We start from the raw sequence: 18,571 nt of genomic DNA on the forward strand, positions 1-18,571 counted from the left end.
ATGCTTGTGGCTGGACTGACTACTCAGTCTCCAGGAAGCCGGACTGAATCAGTCAGGAACCCCATAGACCCAAAGCCCACCTTTCATCATCCAAGCAGCGTCAGGCCACTGGTTAGTGACAGCCCCTGAGACTCCTCCAAATGTGCTCAGAGCTTCATGGAAGTGCCCCAGAGGCTGTACCAGGCCTGCCAACAGCCTTGCCAACACAGCTGTCCTTTGCAGCTCTCTCGCCAGCAATCGTCTGGCCCAGGCACTAATTTGGCAATAGCGATGGCTGAGTGGCAAAGAGCCAGGGAAAGAGGAAGAGGCAGGAGTAAGGAAAGCAGGCTGGGCCAAGGGTGACAAGACTGTGACCCCATTGGCCCCCTTGCTGAGAATGGTACTGGCCAAGAGGGGCTTAGCATAGTTCCCAACTCTGGCCTTGTCTAAAACTCTATGTACAGTCAGAGCACAGCTTCTGTCCTGTGGACAACTGGTAGCTCCCATAATGTTCCAAGAATCCACTGTGAGATATAAACTATAAACTCATTGAGAAGCATTCCCAAATCCACAGTAGTGTTGTCATCACATAGTTGCTTCTTCAAGAAGTAATAAAGTTAGGCACTAGAGGCTCAAACCTATAATCCTAGCTATTCAGGAAGATGAAATCTGAAGATCACACATCAAAGCTAAGCCAGGGGAAGTGGTGCTGTGGCTCAAGTGGTAGAGTGCTAGCCTTGAGCTGAAGAGCTCAGGGACAGCACCCAGGCCCTGAGTTCAAGCCCCACAGCAGACAAAAAAAAAAAGCTAACCCAGGGAGAAAAGTCCCTGAGACTCTTATCTCCAATTGACCACCAAAGTGCTGGAAGTACAGGTGTGGCTCAAGTGGTAGAGTGCCAGCCTTGAGCAAAAAGGCTAAAGGATGCAGAGTGCTGGTGGCTCACACCTATAATCCTAGCTACTCAGGAGGCTGATGTGTAGATTGCAGTTCAAAGGTAGCCTGGGCTGTCCAAAGTCCGAGGGACTCTTATCTCCAATAAATTACCCCCCCCAAAAGAAGTCAGAAGTGGGCTGTGGTTCAAGTGGTAGAGTGCTAGCCTTGGGCAAAGAAGCTCAGAGACAGTCCTTGGCCTTGAGTTCAAGACCGAGGAGCATCATCAAAAAAAGCTCAGGGACAGTGCCTAGGCCCTGAGTTCAAGCCCCACAACTGACCAAAAAAAGGGGGGGGAGGGCTAAGGGAGAGTGAGAGGCCCTAAATTCAAGTCCTAAGATGGGCAAAAGGAAAAAGGAAAGAAAGAGAGAGAGAGAGAGAGAGAGAGAGAGAGAGAGAGAGAGAGAGGTGGTGATGCATGAGTTCAAGGCCAGCCTGGTCTGTTGTAAGATTCTGACTCAAAAAAAAAAAAAAATCACCATTCATTAGAGAGTTTGGTGCTTAAAAGTTCACCTTGAGGGAATAATGGGTAATACAATTTGAAATAAAGATATGGTATCTTAAGAGCATTTTAACTGATAACACTGTGACTGGGGTGAATTTGTTAATAAGTGAGTAACTTTGATAAAGTTTTCATGAACAGGCAAAATGTATTTATTAGATTTCTATGTAGTAATCTGCTTTTACTTTGTAATTTGTAGTCCCCAAAAGACTTTTTTTAAAAAAAAAATAAAGTCCATCCTTACACTTAAAAAAATAGAAAAAAAAAATCAAAGTTTATAGAGTTACCTGCTGTAACCACCTGAGCCTTCGGGGTCTTTCCAAACACTCTCCAATGTCCTTCAGCCCTTGCCAGCTGTCTCAGACAGGTGTGAGCCCTGGATGAATGATCATCTGTAAAGTGTGCCTAGCCTTGCACAGTGCCAGAGTGGAGCTGCACGGGGGATACGCTTGCGTATCCCCGCACAGCGCACAGATCCGTGCACATTCCTGGCCAGGGCCCCGGTCTAGTGAGACAGGCCTAAGCTGAGCCTTTGTCCCAAGCGCAGCTTCCATTTAAAGAGGCTCAGGGGCAGGTCCCCAGCTGGGCATCCGCAGATGCCAGCGTGGTCTCCCAGTCTATGACCAACAGTCTCAGTCAGGGCGGGTGACAGGTCCAGACTCAGTCCCTAACAGAATTCTTTATTTAGAAGGAAAAAAAAACCAAACCCAAACTATGTATGATCAATCTCCAAATTTATGTTTGCTTAACTAAAAAAAAAAAAAAAAAAACTAAGAAGAAAAAGAGCTAGAGTAGAGCTCCGTGGTCAAGCCCTTGTCTAGCATGCATAGGGCCCTAGGTTGTATCTTCAGCATCATAAAATGAAAGAAAGAGAGACAGACAGACAGACAGACAGACAGAGAAAGACAGAGAGACAGAGAAAGGAAGGAAGGGAGAGGGAGGGAGGGAGAAAGGGAGGGGGGCAAAGAAGGTCAGAGAAGAGAGAAAAGAGAAGACAGGTCTTTTGTTTGGACCTATGTCTGGAAGAAAAAAAAATCTAAATTGATCTCAAAGAGGCCTCAGGGCCTGTGTGCATAAAGATACCTCCAAATGGTCCTGGCTACCAGCAACTCAGATGAAGGAAGGGCAGGAAACCAGGGTCTGGCCCCAGTTCCGTGCCTCCCGGAAAACATATTCATAAACTACCTCCCCCACGTCTCAGCTCCCAGTGAGGAGTCTGGAAAAGCACTTTGGGTTCCTGGAAAGAAAGGCCCTTCCAAAATATCGGGAACTTGACTGGAAAGTGCCATTATGTATTATCTGAAGGACGTCTGCAGTGTTTAAAGGGAACTGCTCCTCCGCCAAAATTAAGGCTATAGCCAAAAACAATAGAGGGGCTTCTGGGAGCCAGAGGCACAGGGGCAGGGCTGTAATCTGGCTGACAGGCGAGGCAGGGATCCTGTTTCCCACTGGCTGGGCCTGGACTGAGAAGGACTGAAAGGTCTACTTCTCTATCCACCCCCTAACAACAAGCTGTTATGCATGGACATGGATTTGAGGAGAAGAGACAGCACCTGGCTTTCACAGCCCCCTCCCACCCACAAGCCATGCTCCCTGAAGTGCCTTGTCCAACACAGAAGGCCAGGTTCCAGCAAGAGACCTGCCTGAGGGAGGCCACCCACCTCGAAGCCCCTCCTCTCCTGTCATTTCACCTACAGACTATTTGAACAGAGAGCTCAAGCACCAGTCCAGTATACTCCCATCAGCTATAACCAGCTTTGCAGATGGTTTTTTAAGAAAAATAAATCTTTAGCCCCATAAAAATGTTCCTCTCCCAAGTCCTGGCCTGGATTCCAACTCCAGTCCTGTGACCTGTGGCCATGCTCCAAACAACCCCACAAGGTCCAATCACCAAGAAACAGGAACCACAAGGTAGCAGAGACAAGAACGCTCCCTTCCCCCACCCCACTGCTTTCCTACCCACAGCTGACCTCTCAGGTCTTTGGTTTACACACACACACACACACACACACACACCCCGCTGCTGCTGCTGCTGCTGCTGCTGCATTAGACACAAAGCTGGGGGGGTCAAGACACAAAAACATTCTCTCACAAGACCATCCTGGGCTATTCTTCATGTAGGTCCCCAAACAACTAGCCCCACAGTGTCAAAAAGCCACCCTAAGCCACTGTCTCCCACTACTTTCATTCTTGAGTCTCAAGGCTTAATCACGAGCCTCAGGCCTTGTAGTTTTCATGTGCACAGGATTTTAAAATCCAAATAATCCTGAGCCCAGCTGCGGGGTTCAAAGCCTATTTTGTTCCCCTGATGACCACAGAGGAAGACTCTCCAAGCAGAGGATGAGGCAAGTCCAGGAGAACAAGAAAGCAGCTGAGTCCTCCAGGAAGAAGCCCCCAGGGCCAAAGGGACTCCTCCAGGTAAAGGGGACACAAATGTATTCCCGACAGAGATGCCTTGTATTGGAAAAATGCGGAGAAACCTAATTGCCATTCTCCAGAATTTTCCAACCAAGAAAGGTGCCTTTGGAAAGGCCTGTGCCCACCACTGTTAGCCTCCAGACCCTTCCCCTCCCCCCCACCCCGCCACTCAAAGGCATCAGCCCAAACCAACTCTAAGCCATTCTACCGTGGCCAAGACCCTGAAAAAGTCTCCTTTCTGAGCCTTACATACGATTCTTCAGGCTTGCTCATTATGATTAATGGAGAGAAATCACGTAATGACCAATGTGAAATCATAAATGCTAAAAACCATGAATCACAAAATGAGTACTTGATTACACACCATCTTGAGTTGTTCTTATTGCTTCACTTATGTTTAAGACTTGTCATTCAATTAAACTCCTCATCTTCCCTCCTCCCTGGAGGCCAACCACCGCCATGTTGGTGGAGCTGGGAAGTTCTAGCAGGCACAAGTTCTACCCCCAAATTTTTTTAAGTGACAGAAAAAAATGTATTTGTTTGTTTGTTTATTACTTATTTTGCTGGTCCTAGGGCTTAAACTCACAGCCTGGGTGCTATCCCTAAGCCTCTGTGTGCTCAAGGTTAGCACTCTATCACTTGAGCCACAGCGCCACTTCTGGCTTTTTCTAAGTAGTTTATTGAAGAAACAAGTCTCATGCATGGACTTTTCTACCCAGGGTTGGCTTCGAACTGTAATACTCAGATCTCAGCCTGGCAGACAGAAAAAGATGTAAAAGAGAAGTCAACTTGAAATCAGATCACAGGTTGTGTGCCCAGCCAATATATGACCATGAGGATCAGAAGTTAGAAAGTCTCTGTGACAGCAAGCTACTGTGTCTAACAAGACAGAAACAGTAAACTAGAGGTGTGGCTCGAGTGGTAGAGAGTCAGCCTTGCATGAGCAAGAAACCCCGAAGTTAAGCCCCCGTACCTGTATACACACACACACACACACACACACACACACACACACGCATTCATGGCTCATACCTGTAATCCTAGTGACACTTAACCAACAAAATGCCAGAAGTGGAGGTATATGGTTCAAGTGGTAGATCCCCAACTTTGAGTAAAAAAGCCAAACAAGAAGTTGGATGCTGGTGACTCACACCTGTAAGTCAGGAAGCTAAGAGCTAAGGCTCCTGTTTCAAAGGCAGACCAAGCAGGAAAGTCTGTGAGACTCTCATCTCCAATTAAATAATAGAAAAAGCCCAAAGTAGAGCTGTGGCTCAAGTGATAGAGTACTAGCCCTGAACTAAAGGAGCTAAGGGACAGCACCCAGGCCCAGAGTTCAAGGCTTAGGATCAGAAAAAAAAAAAGGCTAAACAAAAACAAGGCCCTGAGTTCAAGCCACAGTACCAGCAGACACACACACACACACACACACACACACACACACACACACACACACACACACCATTAGCAGCTATGAAGACAGCACCAAAATAAAAGACTGTAAAAAAAAACCTCTGGAACTTTCTGCTCCCTGAGTTGGTGAAAAACATGAAGTCAGAAAATCAGAATTTAAAACTGTCAAGAAAAACAAAACAAAACAAAACAAACAGGGGCTGGGAATATGGCCTAGTGGCAAGAGTGCTTGCCTCGTATACATGAAGCCCTGGGTTCAATTCCTCAGCACCACATACATAGAAAAGACCAGAGTGGTGCTGTGGCTCAAGTGGTAGAGTGCTAGCCTTGAGCAAAAAGAAGCCAGGGACAGTGCTCAGACCCTGAGTCCAAGCCCCAGGACTGGCAAAAAAAAAAAAAGAAAAAAAAAACCTGTGTTTGTACTTCTGGTTAAAAAAATAGAATTCTGAAGTCAAGTTTCATTCATAACTCAGCTTTACTGGCTGGTCACTCTCAGGCAAGTTGTGTAACATCTCTGGGTATTAATTGTCCTGTCTATAACAAAAAAAAACTAACAGGTACTTTCCGCACAGTCACTGGACAGACTGAGGTAATCCAAACCAATTAACTTTCAATCACTGTAAAAATGATTCATCTTTTTTACTTATTTGAAAAACCAAGACATTGTTAATAAATACTGGTTGGTTGGTTGGTAGAATAGATCTCTCTCCCGGCCAGCTTGCATTCAACTCATCTCTTCTCTTCCCAGGAGGTGAACAGTGTTTATCTTTACCTCTCAGTATCTTGGGTTTATGAAATGTTCTGAACTAAAACCAACATTTCCCTTTAAGGAAGGAGTATACCAGCTGCCTTCATTTCCAGCCCTTTCTCAGAGCTGCTGTGAGGAGGTTAACTCTGTATCGCTCGTCTATGAAGAAGGATCATCATCCCACATCCATCACCAGAGTGCTGTGAATGTCAACTGAGGTCACTGACAGAACATGGCTGACACACTGTGCACCCTCCACCCTGTGACCTGACTCCCTCTCGGTGCACAGCCGATTCCGGCTCCAGAAGTGGTCCATGGTAGCCAAGGACCAAGCCGGTTGTTTCAGCAGTTTCCAGGGGAACCGCATCCTCCGTATCTACGCCCAGTTCCCATCCTCAACTGCCTTTTATTCTGCTCCCGCCTCTGTAGTAGGCTAAGTCACCTTCTTGCTATTGCTAGGCAACCTCCTGGGAGAGGTGCCACTGCCTCCCCACCAGACGCCTGCCTTGGACCCTAAAGAATGCTAATCTTGAGGACAGCTGGCAGAAGAAGCAATACCAGGACAATAGAGTTTAGCTCTTTGGGCACCAGGACTTTCCCCCAAGCACTGAGACTTGGGGAGGAAGAAAGCCACTCCCGCCTCCCCCGCCCTCCCCAGCCTTCTGTTCCCTGTGCTTATCTGTCATCTATTCTTAGGCAGCTTCCAAGAAAAGGGCCACATCAGACACTATGATTTTTATGAAAGCAGCCTTCTTTTTTTTTTTTTTTTTTTTTGGCCAGTCCTGGGCCTTGGACTCAGGGCCTGAGCACTGTCCCTGGCTTCTTCCCGCTCAAGGCTAGCACTCTGCCACTTGAGCCACAGCGCCGCTTCTGGCCGTTTTCTGTATATGTGGTGCTGGGGAATCGAACCTAGGGCCTCGTGTATCCGAGGCAGGCACTCTTGCCACTAGGCTATATCCCCAGCCCGAAAGCAGCCTTCTTAATGCTTCTCGATTTCTCAGCTTTCCTCTGTCACAGTGACCCCTGGCCCCTTGCTTTAAACAGTGAGCAAGAGGAACAAGGGGGAAAACACCTCCATGAGGGCAAGAATGGCAGGTGCCATCAAAACACCTGAGCAGTATTCATGTGTGGAAGGTGGGATGACAGGCAATTGTCATCCTCTTCAGATGATGCACGCTTATCTGAGGTTTTTCAAAATTGTGCTCAAATTCTTATGCCATCAGTGTCACCATTTTGAAGTATACAAGCCAATGGTTTTTTGAATATATTTGCAAGGTTGGGCAATCATCCCCACTATCTAATTCCAGAACATCTCCATCACTGGAGCTTTGTTTGTATACATTTGTCTTTGGTTAAATGTTCCTACCCACACAGGCATTTGTTTTTATAAGCAGCAGAGCAAAAGTTGTAAGGAGTGCAAATGTCGGAGCCAGACGGCCTGGCTTCAGATCCCAGCACCTCGGCGTGCTGGCTGTGTGATCCTGGAAAGCTCCTGTCCTGCTGGGTGCCGGGCCTGCAGCAGTGCCCGCCTCACAGGGCTTGATACACGCATGCACCGGGTCCCCAGGCTCAGGACAGCCACTGACTCTCAGTACATAGTCACAAAGCGTGAGCTGTCGTAATTAGAAGAGGAATTGTTTGTCTTGTAAACTTAAAAAACAGGCCAGGTACCAGTGGCTCACAGCTGTAATCCTAGCTACACAGGAAGCTGAGATCAGAGAATTTCAAAGCCAGCGGGAAAGTCTATGAGTCTCTTATCCCCAATTAACTAGCAAAAAAGTCAGGAATGGAGCTATGGCTCAAGGAATAGAATGCTAGTCTTGAGCCAAGAAGCTCAGGGACAGCACCCAGGCACTGAATTTAAGCATCTGTGCGCAAATAGCCAGTGTTCTGGGAGAATACTGACATTGGAGGTGGCCCTGCACAATGGCCCCTCCCCTCTCCAGCCACCTGGGGGTAAATGAATGGAGCACATGGCCAGGGCAAGTAAGGGTCATGAAGTTGCCACACATGGCCTGGGGGCATATACATTACTAGGCTGAACTGTGGTAAGCTTACCCTATAACCCCCAGGCAGGGCAGGGCAGGAAATGACAGAAGGCAGAAGAGAGAGGGGGCCTGAGCGGCCCTCTCTAACTGCTTAATCTGACCTGGTAGGAAAGAAGGATTTGGGGAGATTGGACTTGATATCTACCCTGGAAAGAGGTGGGAAGTCTTGATTGTGCACTGAGGAAGGCACTCTGCTTTCCTAGCTCCCTCCTCCAACCCCATGCCCTGGCCCCTGTCCTGGGGCTTCCCGCCTCCCAGGGCCAGGTGTGGTGTACAGTACTTACAGCAATGGATGCTGGCTCTTAGGCAGTAGACACAGAAACCTGGGCTGAAGAATGAGTATAAATGGGGCTGACCCATCCAAACAGTACTGGGGAATTGGGCTAAAGGGGTTTTCCTCAGCCTGCTGCCTTTGCCCATGACTTCTGTGGGGAACTGTATGTTAGAATTCTCCAAAGCACCCCTCACTGGTGCGCTGCAGACCCCTGATAAGTAACTGACCCGGCTCTCCTGCAGAGAAGTTTGGCTACTGGCCAGTCTCAAATGGGGACAAAAGCAGGGTGGATAGGGACGGGGGTGGGCAGCCCAGAGAGGCTACCTGGCTAGCCTGCAGAGGTGCAGGCTTTGAGAGCCTGACCTGCCTCATAAACTGACCATCCCTGTCAGAAGGAGCCGAGCTGGGCACTGGTGACTCAGCCATATGTCACAGCCTCCTAGCTACTGAGGAGGCTGAGATCTGAGGATCACAGTTCAAAGCCAGACTGGAAAGTCCATGAGACTTATCTCTCACCACCAAAGAGCTAGAAGTAGTGGTGTAGCTCAAGTGGTAGAGTGTCATCCTTAGGCAAAAAAGTTATGGAATAAGCCCTGAGCTCAAGCCCCAGTAACAGAACAGCAACAACAATAATAATGCAGAAGGAGTAGAAACCAATTTAAGAAGAAAGCACAATGAAGGAGAATGGATATCCCCAGCGGATGACTCACAATGGCTTTGTCCCGTCTTCCCCACCAGGCTCCTCTCCTCTCCCTCCCAGTGTCCTTTCAGGTCCTGCTCAAACTGAAGGAGGGCTTCCTCTTCTCTACCCAGGCCATGTGCTGGCTGCTGCCCATACAAAACTACAGCATCTGCCTTGGCTGTTTGCTTATCCCCCTAGCCATTACTGATCCAGCCTGGTATGACTCTAGGTCTTTCTTACTCTCCCTGTAATCAAGACCCCACTGAAAACAGAGCATGTGATGGTGAAGAGGAGATTCAATGAACAGCCCAGCTCTCTTCACAATGGACGTTTCAACATTCCTACACTCTCTTTCCTAGAGCTGCCCAGCAGTTTGCTCATGACCAGCTCACATGCCTCAGGCTCCAGCTGCCCCCCACCCCAATCCCATCCACGGTCCAAAGTCCTGTGTAACAAGTCCTCAAGCCAGGTGGATGGTTTGTGGCCAACAGCCAGGGATCCCGCCCCAGGCCTTGGAAAGATGGAGGAGAAGTGGCCTTGCGATAGCTCCCTGAGAACAACCTCAAGCAAACCCCGAGGAGGAAGATGACCTCACAGCCTTCAGGAGCCTGCCAGCCCCTTAGTCCTACAAACCCACCTCCGGTGTTGAGGACAGTGACAGCCCCTGGAGGTCCTACACATTCCTCAAAACTGGACAATCATCTTTGAAGCTCAAGCCAGGCTTCCCATACCTGCCAGGTCTGGGGCCAGCGGGCCTCTGCATGCAGGCTGATGGCCTTGGCATTCCCCCTCCCTGTCAGCTTCTCACTCAGAGTAATCAAGCAGTGGGCACCTGTTCTTGACATCACCACATGGTGCAGGGTCTTAAGAGGAAGGGGCTGTATCAAGTCCTACAGTATAGTGGAGCAAGGGGAAGCTGCTGGAAGATGTGGGCAGCTAAACATTGGGGCCTGAAGACACTCCTGAGGTAACTGGCTCTCAGAGCCATTCACACTGTGGGGATACTTTCCTTGTACCATAGCAAGCTGAGCCATGTGTGTGTGTGTGTGTGTGTGTGTGTGTGCTTGCATGCGTGCACCTATGTGCACACGCACTAGTCCTGAGACTTAAAACCAGGGCTTGGGCGCGGTCCCTGAGCTTTTTTGCTCAAGGCTAAAACTCTACCACTTTGAACCATAGTGCAGCTTCCAGTTTTCTGATGGTTAACAGAAGGTAAAAAGTCTCACAGACTTCCCTGCCTCCCCAGACTTGAAACCACAATCCTCTGATCTCAGCTACCTGAGTAGCTGGGATTACAGGTGTGAGCCACCAGCATCCGGCTCAAGCTGACCATTTTTAAGCACTTTTAACATCTATCCTTTGGTCCCAGAGAACCAGGAAGTAGGAAAAGGGTAGGTAATGGAGTCTTCATCATTGCATAGGAAGAGACTACGCAATCCGAGGTTTTTGACTTAGAATGAGCCAGAGGTGAACTCAGAATTACAAGCCAAGGACAACACAATACCCCTAACACCCTAGCCAACCCTGGCTTGTTCCAAGATGGGCTTATATACTTGCTATGTCTTGTCTGAAAACCTGCTGGGTAAAGGCCACAGAAACTCCAGTTCTTCCAAAACAGTTGATATTTATTGAACATTAAACATGTGCAGGTTGATATGTCTATCTGTTCATACAGTACTTCATTTACACCTCTATATACCTTTACCAGGCAGGAACTACTAACCCTATTTTCCTGATGCTATCATCAGGCACAAAGAGGTAATGTGACTTGCCCAAAACAGCACACCTAGTCAATAGGGAAGCCAAGATTTGATCCCTTGTGTGCCTGGGCATATTTATCTGCAGAACCTAAAGCCAGGATATAGCCAGTCCCTAGATGGGTTGCTTTATCTGGATTAAGTATATCATCTCTATTCCTACCCCACAGCCTGGGGTTGAGATCGAATCATGCATGATGCCATTCACCCCATTTTCGGTGACACTTTTTAAGCAGGCCACCTACAACAGTCCTGCTATATGCTAGGCACCAAAAATTCAGGAGAGAAAACAGGACATACTAGGTCCCTGTTGACATTTGGCCTCGGGTAAAGCAAGCAGGAGTGTAGAATAGTGAGGGATCTGAGAAAGGGAGAGCCAACTCTTTCCTCCTTCCAGTCTCACCATTTCAGCTTTAGAAGCCCAATCCTTCCCCAGGTAAGGCTTCCACAGTGTGCCTTCCTCTCTTCACACTCCTCCACCTTGCCCAGGGTCCTTGGTTAACTCCTGAAATTGTTTCACTGTCCCCAGAATGGAGTATAAACAAGGTGGTGTATCATCATGGGGCATGTGGAGTCAGGATCTGGAACTTACCCACAGCTGCCTTCCCTTGCCTGCCAAGGCTGCTCTCTGTTTCAGCAGACATTCACTTAACAAATATTGATTAAGCTTCTCCACATTAAAAAAAAAAAAAAGTCCAAAGACTGACACCTGTGGGAATACACATTCAACCAGGATGTCCAGGGGAAAGAGAGAAAATGCAATTAGACATCAGAAGCACCATTTTACGTATCTCAAGTCAACTTGCATCAGCTCTTTCTTTTTGTTTTTGCCAGTCCTGGGGCTTGGACTCTTGGCCTGAGCACTGTCCCTGGCTTCTTTTTGCTCAAGGCTAGCACTCTGCCACTTGAGCCACAGCGCCACTTCTGGCCATTTTCTATATATGTGGTGCTGAGGAATCAAACCCAGGGCTTCATGTATACGAGGCAAGCACTCTTGCCACTAGGCCATATTCCCAGCCCCTATCAGCTCATTCCTATAACTAAGGATTTGGGGGCTCCAAGAGATCACATATCTGGAAAGAAGTACAGAGGCAGGATCCTCCTCCAAGCCAATGTTCTTTCTAGCCTGCCTGATACCTTTGTAGGCATACACATACAGGTAAAGTTGTGGGTGAGATGTAGTGAAGGAATGAAGCAGGAGCTATGGTCATCCTGGAAAGGGCAGTTGACCTGTAAATGGGGCCTGTGAACACGGACAAAGAACTGGTGTCTCCTTTACTCCACATGCCCCACCCACCCGAGAACTGCATCTGCCTCTGGAGGCATGGGAACCAGCTCCAAGAACTCTGCACTGAAGCATTCTTCGAAGAAGGACAAGCCACAGCCACCCCCACACAGCACCTTGAGTCATGCTTCTTGCCTGCTCAGACTTCTACCTGCATCCGCATCAGGCCCAGTCTCCGCCAAGGAAGCATTTCCTACTGCATCATTTCATTGGAACCCGTAAGTGCCCTAAGGGCTGGCAAGGCAGAAATGCATCCCATTTATAGATAAGGAAAAGTAAGGGAACTGTCCTAAGAATAGGGGCCAGGTCTATCTTGCTCAGTGCCCTATTTCTAACACCTAGAACATGGACCTGGCTCAGTTCCCCGCTTACAAATCATTTGTGAAATCATCTAATTTTTAAAAGCTCAGGGAAGTAAATGACTTGCTCCAAGTCCCATGAATAACCATGGTTGAACCAGGTTAAAAGCAAGATCTTTTGCCTCCCATGAAATAGACCACACTGTGTCCTCCCCATCTCCTACATCTCTCCCCTGCCTCTCCCCTTGGAAACAATCAGCTCTGCCTACTGTCCTGCCCTCGTCCCATATGATCCACTCGCCACTCATGATCAGTGGGGAGAATGTCCAAAACTACAAGTTGCTTTAAGTCTTACATAATAAGGGGAAACATTCTGGAGATGAAGAAATTGAGGCCCACAAAGGATTTTCCAATTCAGAACCACAGGGCTGCCTGCCAGTCCCCTGCTATCAAACCTGGTGTAGGGGTTGATATCAATCTCTGATATCAAAACCAGTTGTAGGCTACCCCAATCCCAAGAAGCTCTGGCTCAGGATAGCAGGCCCAGCCTTCCTGCCTTCTTCACCAAGGAGAGCCAAGTGAGTGGAAGATGCCTACCCTTAGCATCATACCAGCCTCACTATGCAGAGCCAGGGGCTCCAGGGTAGCTGCTTTCCCCACTCTAGCCCTGGTTTCCTCATGCTCTTGCATGCCTGGCTCACAGAGCTGTGGGAGTAACAACTGGGACAGTAAAGGAGACATGATCAGAACCTGGCACACATCAGCCATGGCCAGTTCTTGTCACAGTTAGATTTTGCCCCCTAGATGGCCAAGTTTCCCATATGACCTGTTCCCAACCAAGTCAGAGTTCCCCAAAATATATTTAGTGCATGTGTGTATTCATTCATTCTGTCATACTGAGTACTCCTTGCAGGTTGGGTCTCTGAGTCTGTCTCCCAGGAACTGAGTCTCACTGCTCTTTCTGGGCCTTGGTTCTAGGGCAACCCCATCATTCCTGCCTTCCTGGGCACAGTCCAGGCTCTCCACCAGCATGTCTCTTCTACTCCCCATGAGCGACCTGGAGACTTCCACCCCCCTAATCCAACTCCTCCTATCTAATTTTAAAGCTATTTTCAAGAAGGATTCCCCTTAAAATTAAAAATTAATCATCATCACAATCATATTCAGAGCCCCTGCTTTGTCCTACCTGGGAATCTCCCAATTGCTCACTCAATTCTTAGTTTTACCAGCAGCCCAATGGTTCTGGGAAATAAGCTCCCTCAGTGAGGAACTGGTCAATAGGTCGTCACCCCCCCCCCCACACACACACACACTTCTACCCAGATGCGGCCAAAAGAAATTAATAAGTTCTTTGAAGATGTAGATGTGGCTGTATTCCTTTGGGCACAGCAGAAGCTGTGCATGCAGGGGCCTAGGGTGGCCACTTTAAGGAAACCCATTGTCCGTGTGTTTTAAATTACCTAGGCTAGTCTGATGAAGTGAGTAAAAAAGGGCACCGTTTCAGGGCTTAGGATTCCTGAGTGAGCTAATACAGGATGCCTTTGGCTGGAAAAAAAAAAAAAAAAAAAAAAAAAAAAAACTTCAGTCGGCTCTCAAAACTCCCCCCCTTTTAAGTTTAAAAAAGGGAATGAATGTTACCATTTTTGGACATGAGCATTCTCCCTCAAGCCCAACCCTAACCGCACTATCCGGAGGGACGCGCCATCCTGTCCCCCCCCCATTCCCAAAAGAAGGGGGGTAGTGAAATGGGGAGGAACCGGATGGGAGCGGGAGTGGGGGGGGGAGGTTCGGGGTACGTGGCTGCCTGGGGCAAGGGCTCACTGGGCAGGCAGGAAGCCGAGGCAAGATTGGGGCAACCTCCCTCCCCAATCAGATGGTTTCTGACCTCTTCCTGCTCCTAGCCACTATGCCGGGTCCGCTATACCAAGCTCTCCAGCCCGGCCCCGGTAGTGAAGCGCCAACCCTGCACACAGAGCCTGGGGCACAACTCTGTGGCTAAGCAGAGATCCCCGACGACTGACCCCAAATATCTCTGGAGATCGATCGTCCCTCACTCTGGAGCAACTCAACTCGAATCAAGCTGCCCAAACTCGCTATTCTCCAGGGAAAGAGCGAGGGGGTCGGTGGAGCGGGACGCAGACGCCAAGCTCGAAGCTAGCAACCCACTGAATTAAGCAATAAAAACGGTTCGCTGTCCTGACCCCGCCCCCATAGGGCGCGCTGGAGAGCCCAAGGAGCCCCCCACCCCCAGTTTTCTGGGCCCGGGCTACACTCAGGCAGACCTACGGGCAGGAGCCCATCCCTCCAAACCCGGATCTCTGGACAGCCGGGGAGCGGGGCTGTAGGGCAGAGTCCCCGGTAGCTACCCCTCAGGTAGAGCCCGGGGCGGCCCCGGAAGCGCACAGCCATCGTGTGCCATATGGAGGCGGCCAGGGGGGCGGGGAAGGGAGGGTAAATCGATCCCCAGCAGCCACCAGGCCGGGGTCTCCGCCTCAGTCTCCAGAGCACCACCTCCCGCCCCTGCCCACGCCGGGATGGTGGCGGCAGCCGCGGGGCGGCCTGGATCGCAGGACCCCAAAGCAACCTGCCCGCCGGCAGCGCCACCTCCCCGCGCTCAGGCTTGCGGTTCGCGGGCTCCGGAGCTGGGGCGCCCCCCTGCCTCCCCAGCGCCTGTAACCCAACACCCCACCTCTCAGTGGCCTCGCCGTCCCCGCCTCCGCCCGTGCACGCCCCGAACCCGTTCAGAGCCCGGAGCCCCCGGAATGAAGCCGGCGAAGCGGGTCCCGGACGGGGGCTCGGGAGCCGGGGGACCGCCGCTAACCTTTCGCTGCTGCTTCTCCCAGGCCGGATCCAGAAGCAGGTCCCGGTCCCAGTCCTCTTCGGGCTGCATGTAGTCGTTGGTTTGCTGAGAATCATAATGGTCCATGATGGTGCAGGCGTGCCGGGGACTGGATTTCTTCCTCCACCTTCTCTCCGGGCGATAGTGGCGGGGGCTGCCCGGGCGTGCGCAGGGAGTCGGCCGGGCAAGGCTGAGCTGGCGGTGCCGGGCTGGCTCCCCGGCGCCCGGTTCCGCCGCGGTGCTGCTGCTGCTGCTGCTGCTGCTCGCGGAGGCCGCTGCAGGCGGCGACGGGGACGGCGGGAGCTCGGGGACGGCGGGCGCTCGGACCTAATCTCCACGCACACTGAGCGAGTGAGGAGGACACACTCGCGCTGCGGGAGCCGAGGCGGGCGGGCGGGGGCGGGGGAAGGGGCAGAGCCCTCCCGAGGCTCTCCATTGGCCAGACCGAGTTGCCCAAACTTCCCCCCTTCGCCTCTCATTGGGAATTCCTGGCATCCGTCAGGCGGGCCGCGGTGCACAGAGGTGGACGGGGCGGGACCCCCTCCCGGTGTGCACGCCCCCGCCCACTCCCCGGGTTCCCACTCCCCCGCCGCTCATGTGACACCGGCTTAGGCTGAACGGGGACCAAAGACGGGGGCCGCCTCCCAGAGCTTGGGGACCGTGCTGCAGCGCGCTCGGGAGCCCTGGGAGCCGCCGGGGATTGGATCTATTCCTGACCGGCGGGAAGGCCCCGAACTCGAGTGCCACCGGCGTTATTGCGTGCGCCCCACACTCTGGGCCTGGCTGGGGAAGGGACTCTGGAAACCCCAGGATCATTTCATTTTCTCTTTCCCAGGGAACCTGGGCCCCAACAAATAGGCACACACACACACACACACACACACACACACACACACACACACACACACACGGTGGGGAGGGACAGCTGTGGAAAGGAATTTCCTGAGAATTTCCTGACTCTGCCACCACCCCTGCCCCGCCTGCCCTCCCGGCTTGACCCAGTTGATCCCTGCCCTAGCAGATGCCAAAGGTTCTCAGAGGCCACCGAGAGTTCCTGCCTCTGCCACAGGGTCCTTACGGCCAGCTCTCTTAGGGGACTGCTTCGCCAAGGGCTTCCCTGGTGGGTGTGCTGCGGGTAGCTCAGCTAGAGCTACCTTGGGAGGGTGGGTCATGACCTTCCTTCCCCTCTGTCAGATACCGACACCATCCAGGCAACTGAGAGCAGAGAGGGCCCCCGAGAGCCTCTCTACCTACACCACATCCCCTTCCCATTGACATGCACCTAACCCGTGGAGAGGCTGAGGTGCAAAGAATTGAACTCCGCCATAAACAGCAGGCTCAGAACTCGGCTGCCTAACAAAGCCTGTGGTCACTGGAGGAGGAAGGAAGGCACAGTTGACAGAATTGGTACCCGGCTAGATTCCCTTGGAGTCTAAAGGGAGAGTTGGAAACCTGTTGGCCTAGCAGTGATGGATCCTGGAAAGGCCTCACATGTGTGAGTTAGTAAGTCTGAAGACCAATAACACATGAAGAGTCGCTGTGTTATGCACAATGATGTGGATTATAGATATGCCAATCTGGTACTCAACACCTAGCACAGTAGAGCTTAATTTATAGTCATCCATCGGTTTCTAGGAGGATTGGTTCTAGGAGCCCCACAGATACTAAAATCTGCAGATGTTGATGTCTCTTATTCAAAATGGCACCGTGTGTGTATGTGTGTACCTCTATCATCTCTAGATTACTTATAATGATTAATGTTGCTGGATGCTAGTGGCCACACCTATAATCCTAGCTACTCAGGAGGCTGAGATCTGAGGATCACTGTTCAAAAGCCAGTCCAGACAGGAAAGTCCATAGGACTCTTATTTCTAATTAACCACCAAAAAGCTGGAAGTGGAGAGTGGAGTTGTGGCTCAAGTAGTAGTGGGCCAGCCCATCTCCTTCCCCCCCCCAAAAGTACCAGTATGCATGCACACAAAAAAAGAATACTAATGTTACATAAATACTATGTGAACCATTATACTCTACTCTTTTAGGGAATAAGGTCAAGAAAAAGAAGTGCACGTGTTCAGCAACACAAACATCCCTCCTCCCTAGGATATTTTTCAAGCCCTAGTTGATTGAATTGCAGATCCTAAAGTGTGAAAATAGAGAACCCAACTGCATTTGTAGGACACATGGCTGGGTAAAGGAGAAAATGAACCACAAAGATGTCAATCCAGAGATTAGTGTGAGTAAAGGCGTTAGAGGAAGATAACAGGAAGGGCCTTGAATTAGGATACTTGAAAAGCCAAGATGGACGGGGAGGTGGGGGGGCGGAATGGGGGGAAGTGCCTCTGATTGGAAAGAGGAGCCAGCTGCTGCTGGTATAAGCAAATATCAACAGTGTTGGTCCACGCATCATTAGTCACCCATACACGTTTATGCAAGTGTCACATCAGCACTGTGCCTTCCATAAGCCCCTGGCTGAGGAAACACTGTTTCTGAGCCAGAGACAGTAGATTTATGGACTATTTTATAACCACTTCTAAACTATGGCTCTAAACCTAACATAGAGGGTAATGGTGGTTGCTGAATCTATTCATTCACTTAATAAATATTTTCTGAGCACCATCTGTGTGTCAGGGAATGTGCTGGGTGTTGTGGATATAGAGATGAAAAAGCAGCCAGGCACTGGTAGCTCACACAGCTCACACGTGTAATCTTAGTTAGCTACTCAGAAGCTTGAGATCTGAGGATCACTGTTCAAAGCCAGATTAGGCAGGAAAGTCCATGCAACTCTTATCTCAAATAAACTAATCAGAAAAAGCAAGAAGTGGTGCTGTGGCTCAAGTGGTAAAGTGCTAGCCTTGAGCAAAAAGAAGCCAGGGACAGTGCCCACTCCCAGACCCCAGGACTGGCAAAGAAGGAAAAAAGTAAGAAGGAAGGACAGAAGAAAAGAAAAAGCTACAGTCCCTGCCCTATACAGAGGCAGACACAAAAAGCAAGTGTGAGCCACTGACACAGAAGCAGGAAGAAGCTGGAGTATCTTCAGCCCACAGAAGGGCACTGAGCTGCATGGAAAAGAAGACTCCAGTTTAACTTTTTGGTGAAACTTGAGTGAGCCTTAAGGAATGAGAGTCAGAGAGAGAGAGAGAGAGAGAGAGAGAGAGAGAGAGAGAGAGAGAGAGAGAGAGAGGATATTCCAGGTGGAATGAACCAACACAGCAGCAGGTGACTGTGTGTGGCATACAGAAAAATGCCTAGCATCTCCAGGTGGCTGAACCAGAAATCCAAGGCTAGGAGGGGCAAGAGATGGGGCTGCAGCAGTGACCTGTGCTGTATAAAGTGAGAATTGTGAGAGCAGAGGGGATGACAGGAAGGTACAAGGTAGGTTGCAAAAACTGTTGCAACAAT

General features: G+C 50.2%; 1 protein-coding gene across 3 annotated transcripts in view; it reads right to left on the bottom strand.

Annotated features, from left to right (window-relative positions):
• Positions 1-15,522, bottom strand: part of Actn1 (actinin alpha 1) — a 97,697-nt gene extending 82,175 nt beyond the window's left edge. For all 3 annotated transcript variants that reach the window (XM_048361732.1, XM_048361731.1, XM_048361734.1), the window contains exon 1: positions 15,155-15,522. In XM_048361732.1, the coding sequence (XP_048217689.1) occupies positions 15,155-15,259 (105 nt within the window). In that variant the 5' untranslated portion in view covers positions 15,260-15,522. The remainder of the gene's footprint in view (positions 1-15,154) is intronic.
• Positions 15,523-18,571: the final 3,049 nt, after the last annotated feature.

This window comes from Perognathus longimembris, chromosome 14 (assembly GCF_023159225.1).
Source record: "Perognathus longimembris pacificus isolate PPM17 chromosome 14, ASM2315922v1, whole genome shotgun sequence".
In the NCBI taxonomy this organism is placed as follows: Eukaryota; Metazoa; Chordata; class Mammalia; order Rodentia; family Heteromyidae; genus Perognathus; species Perognathus longimembris.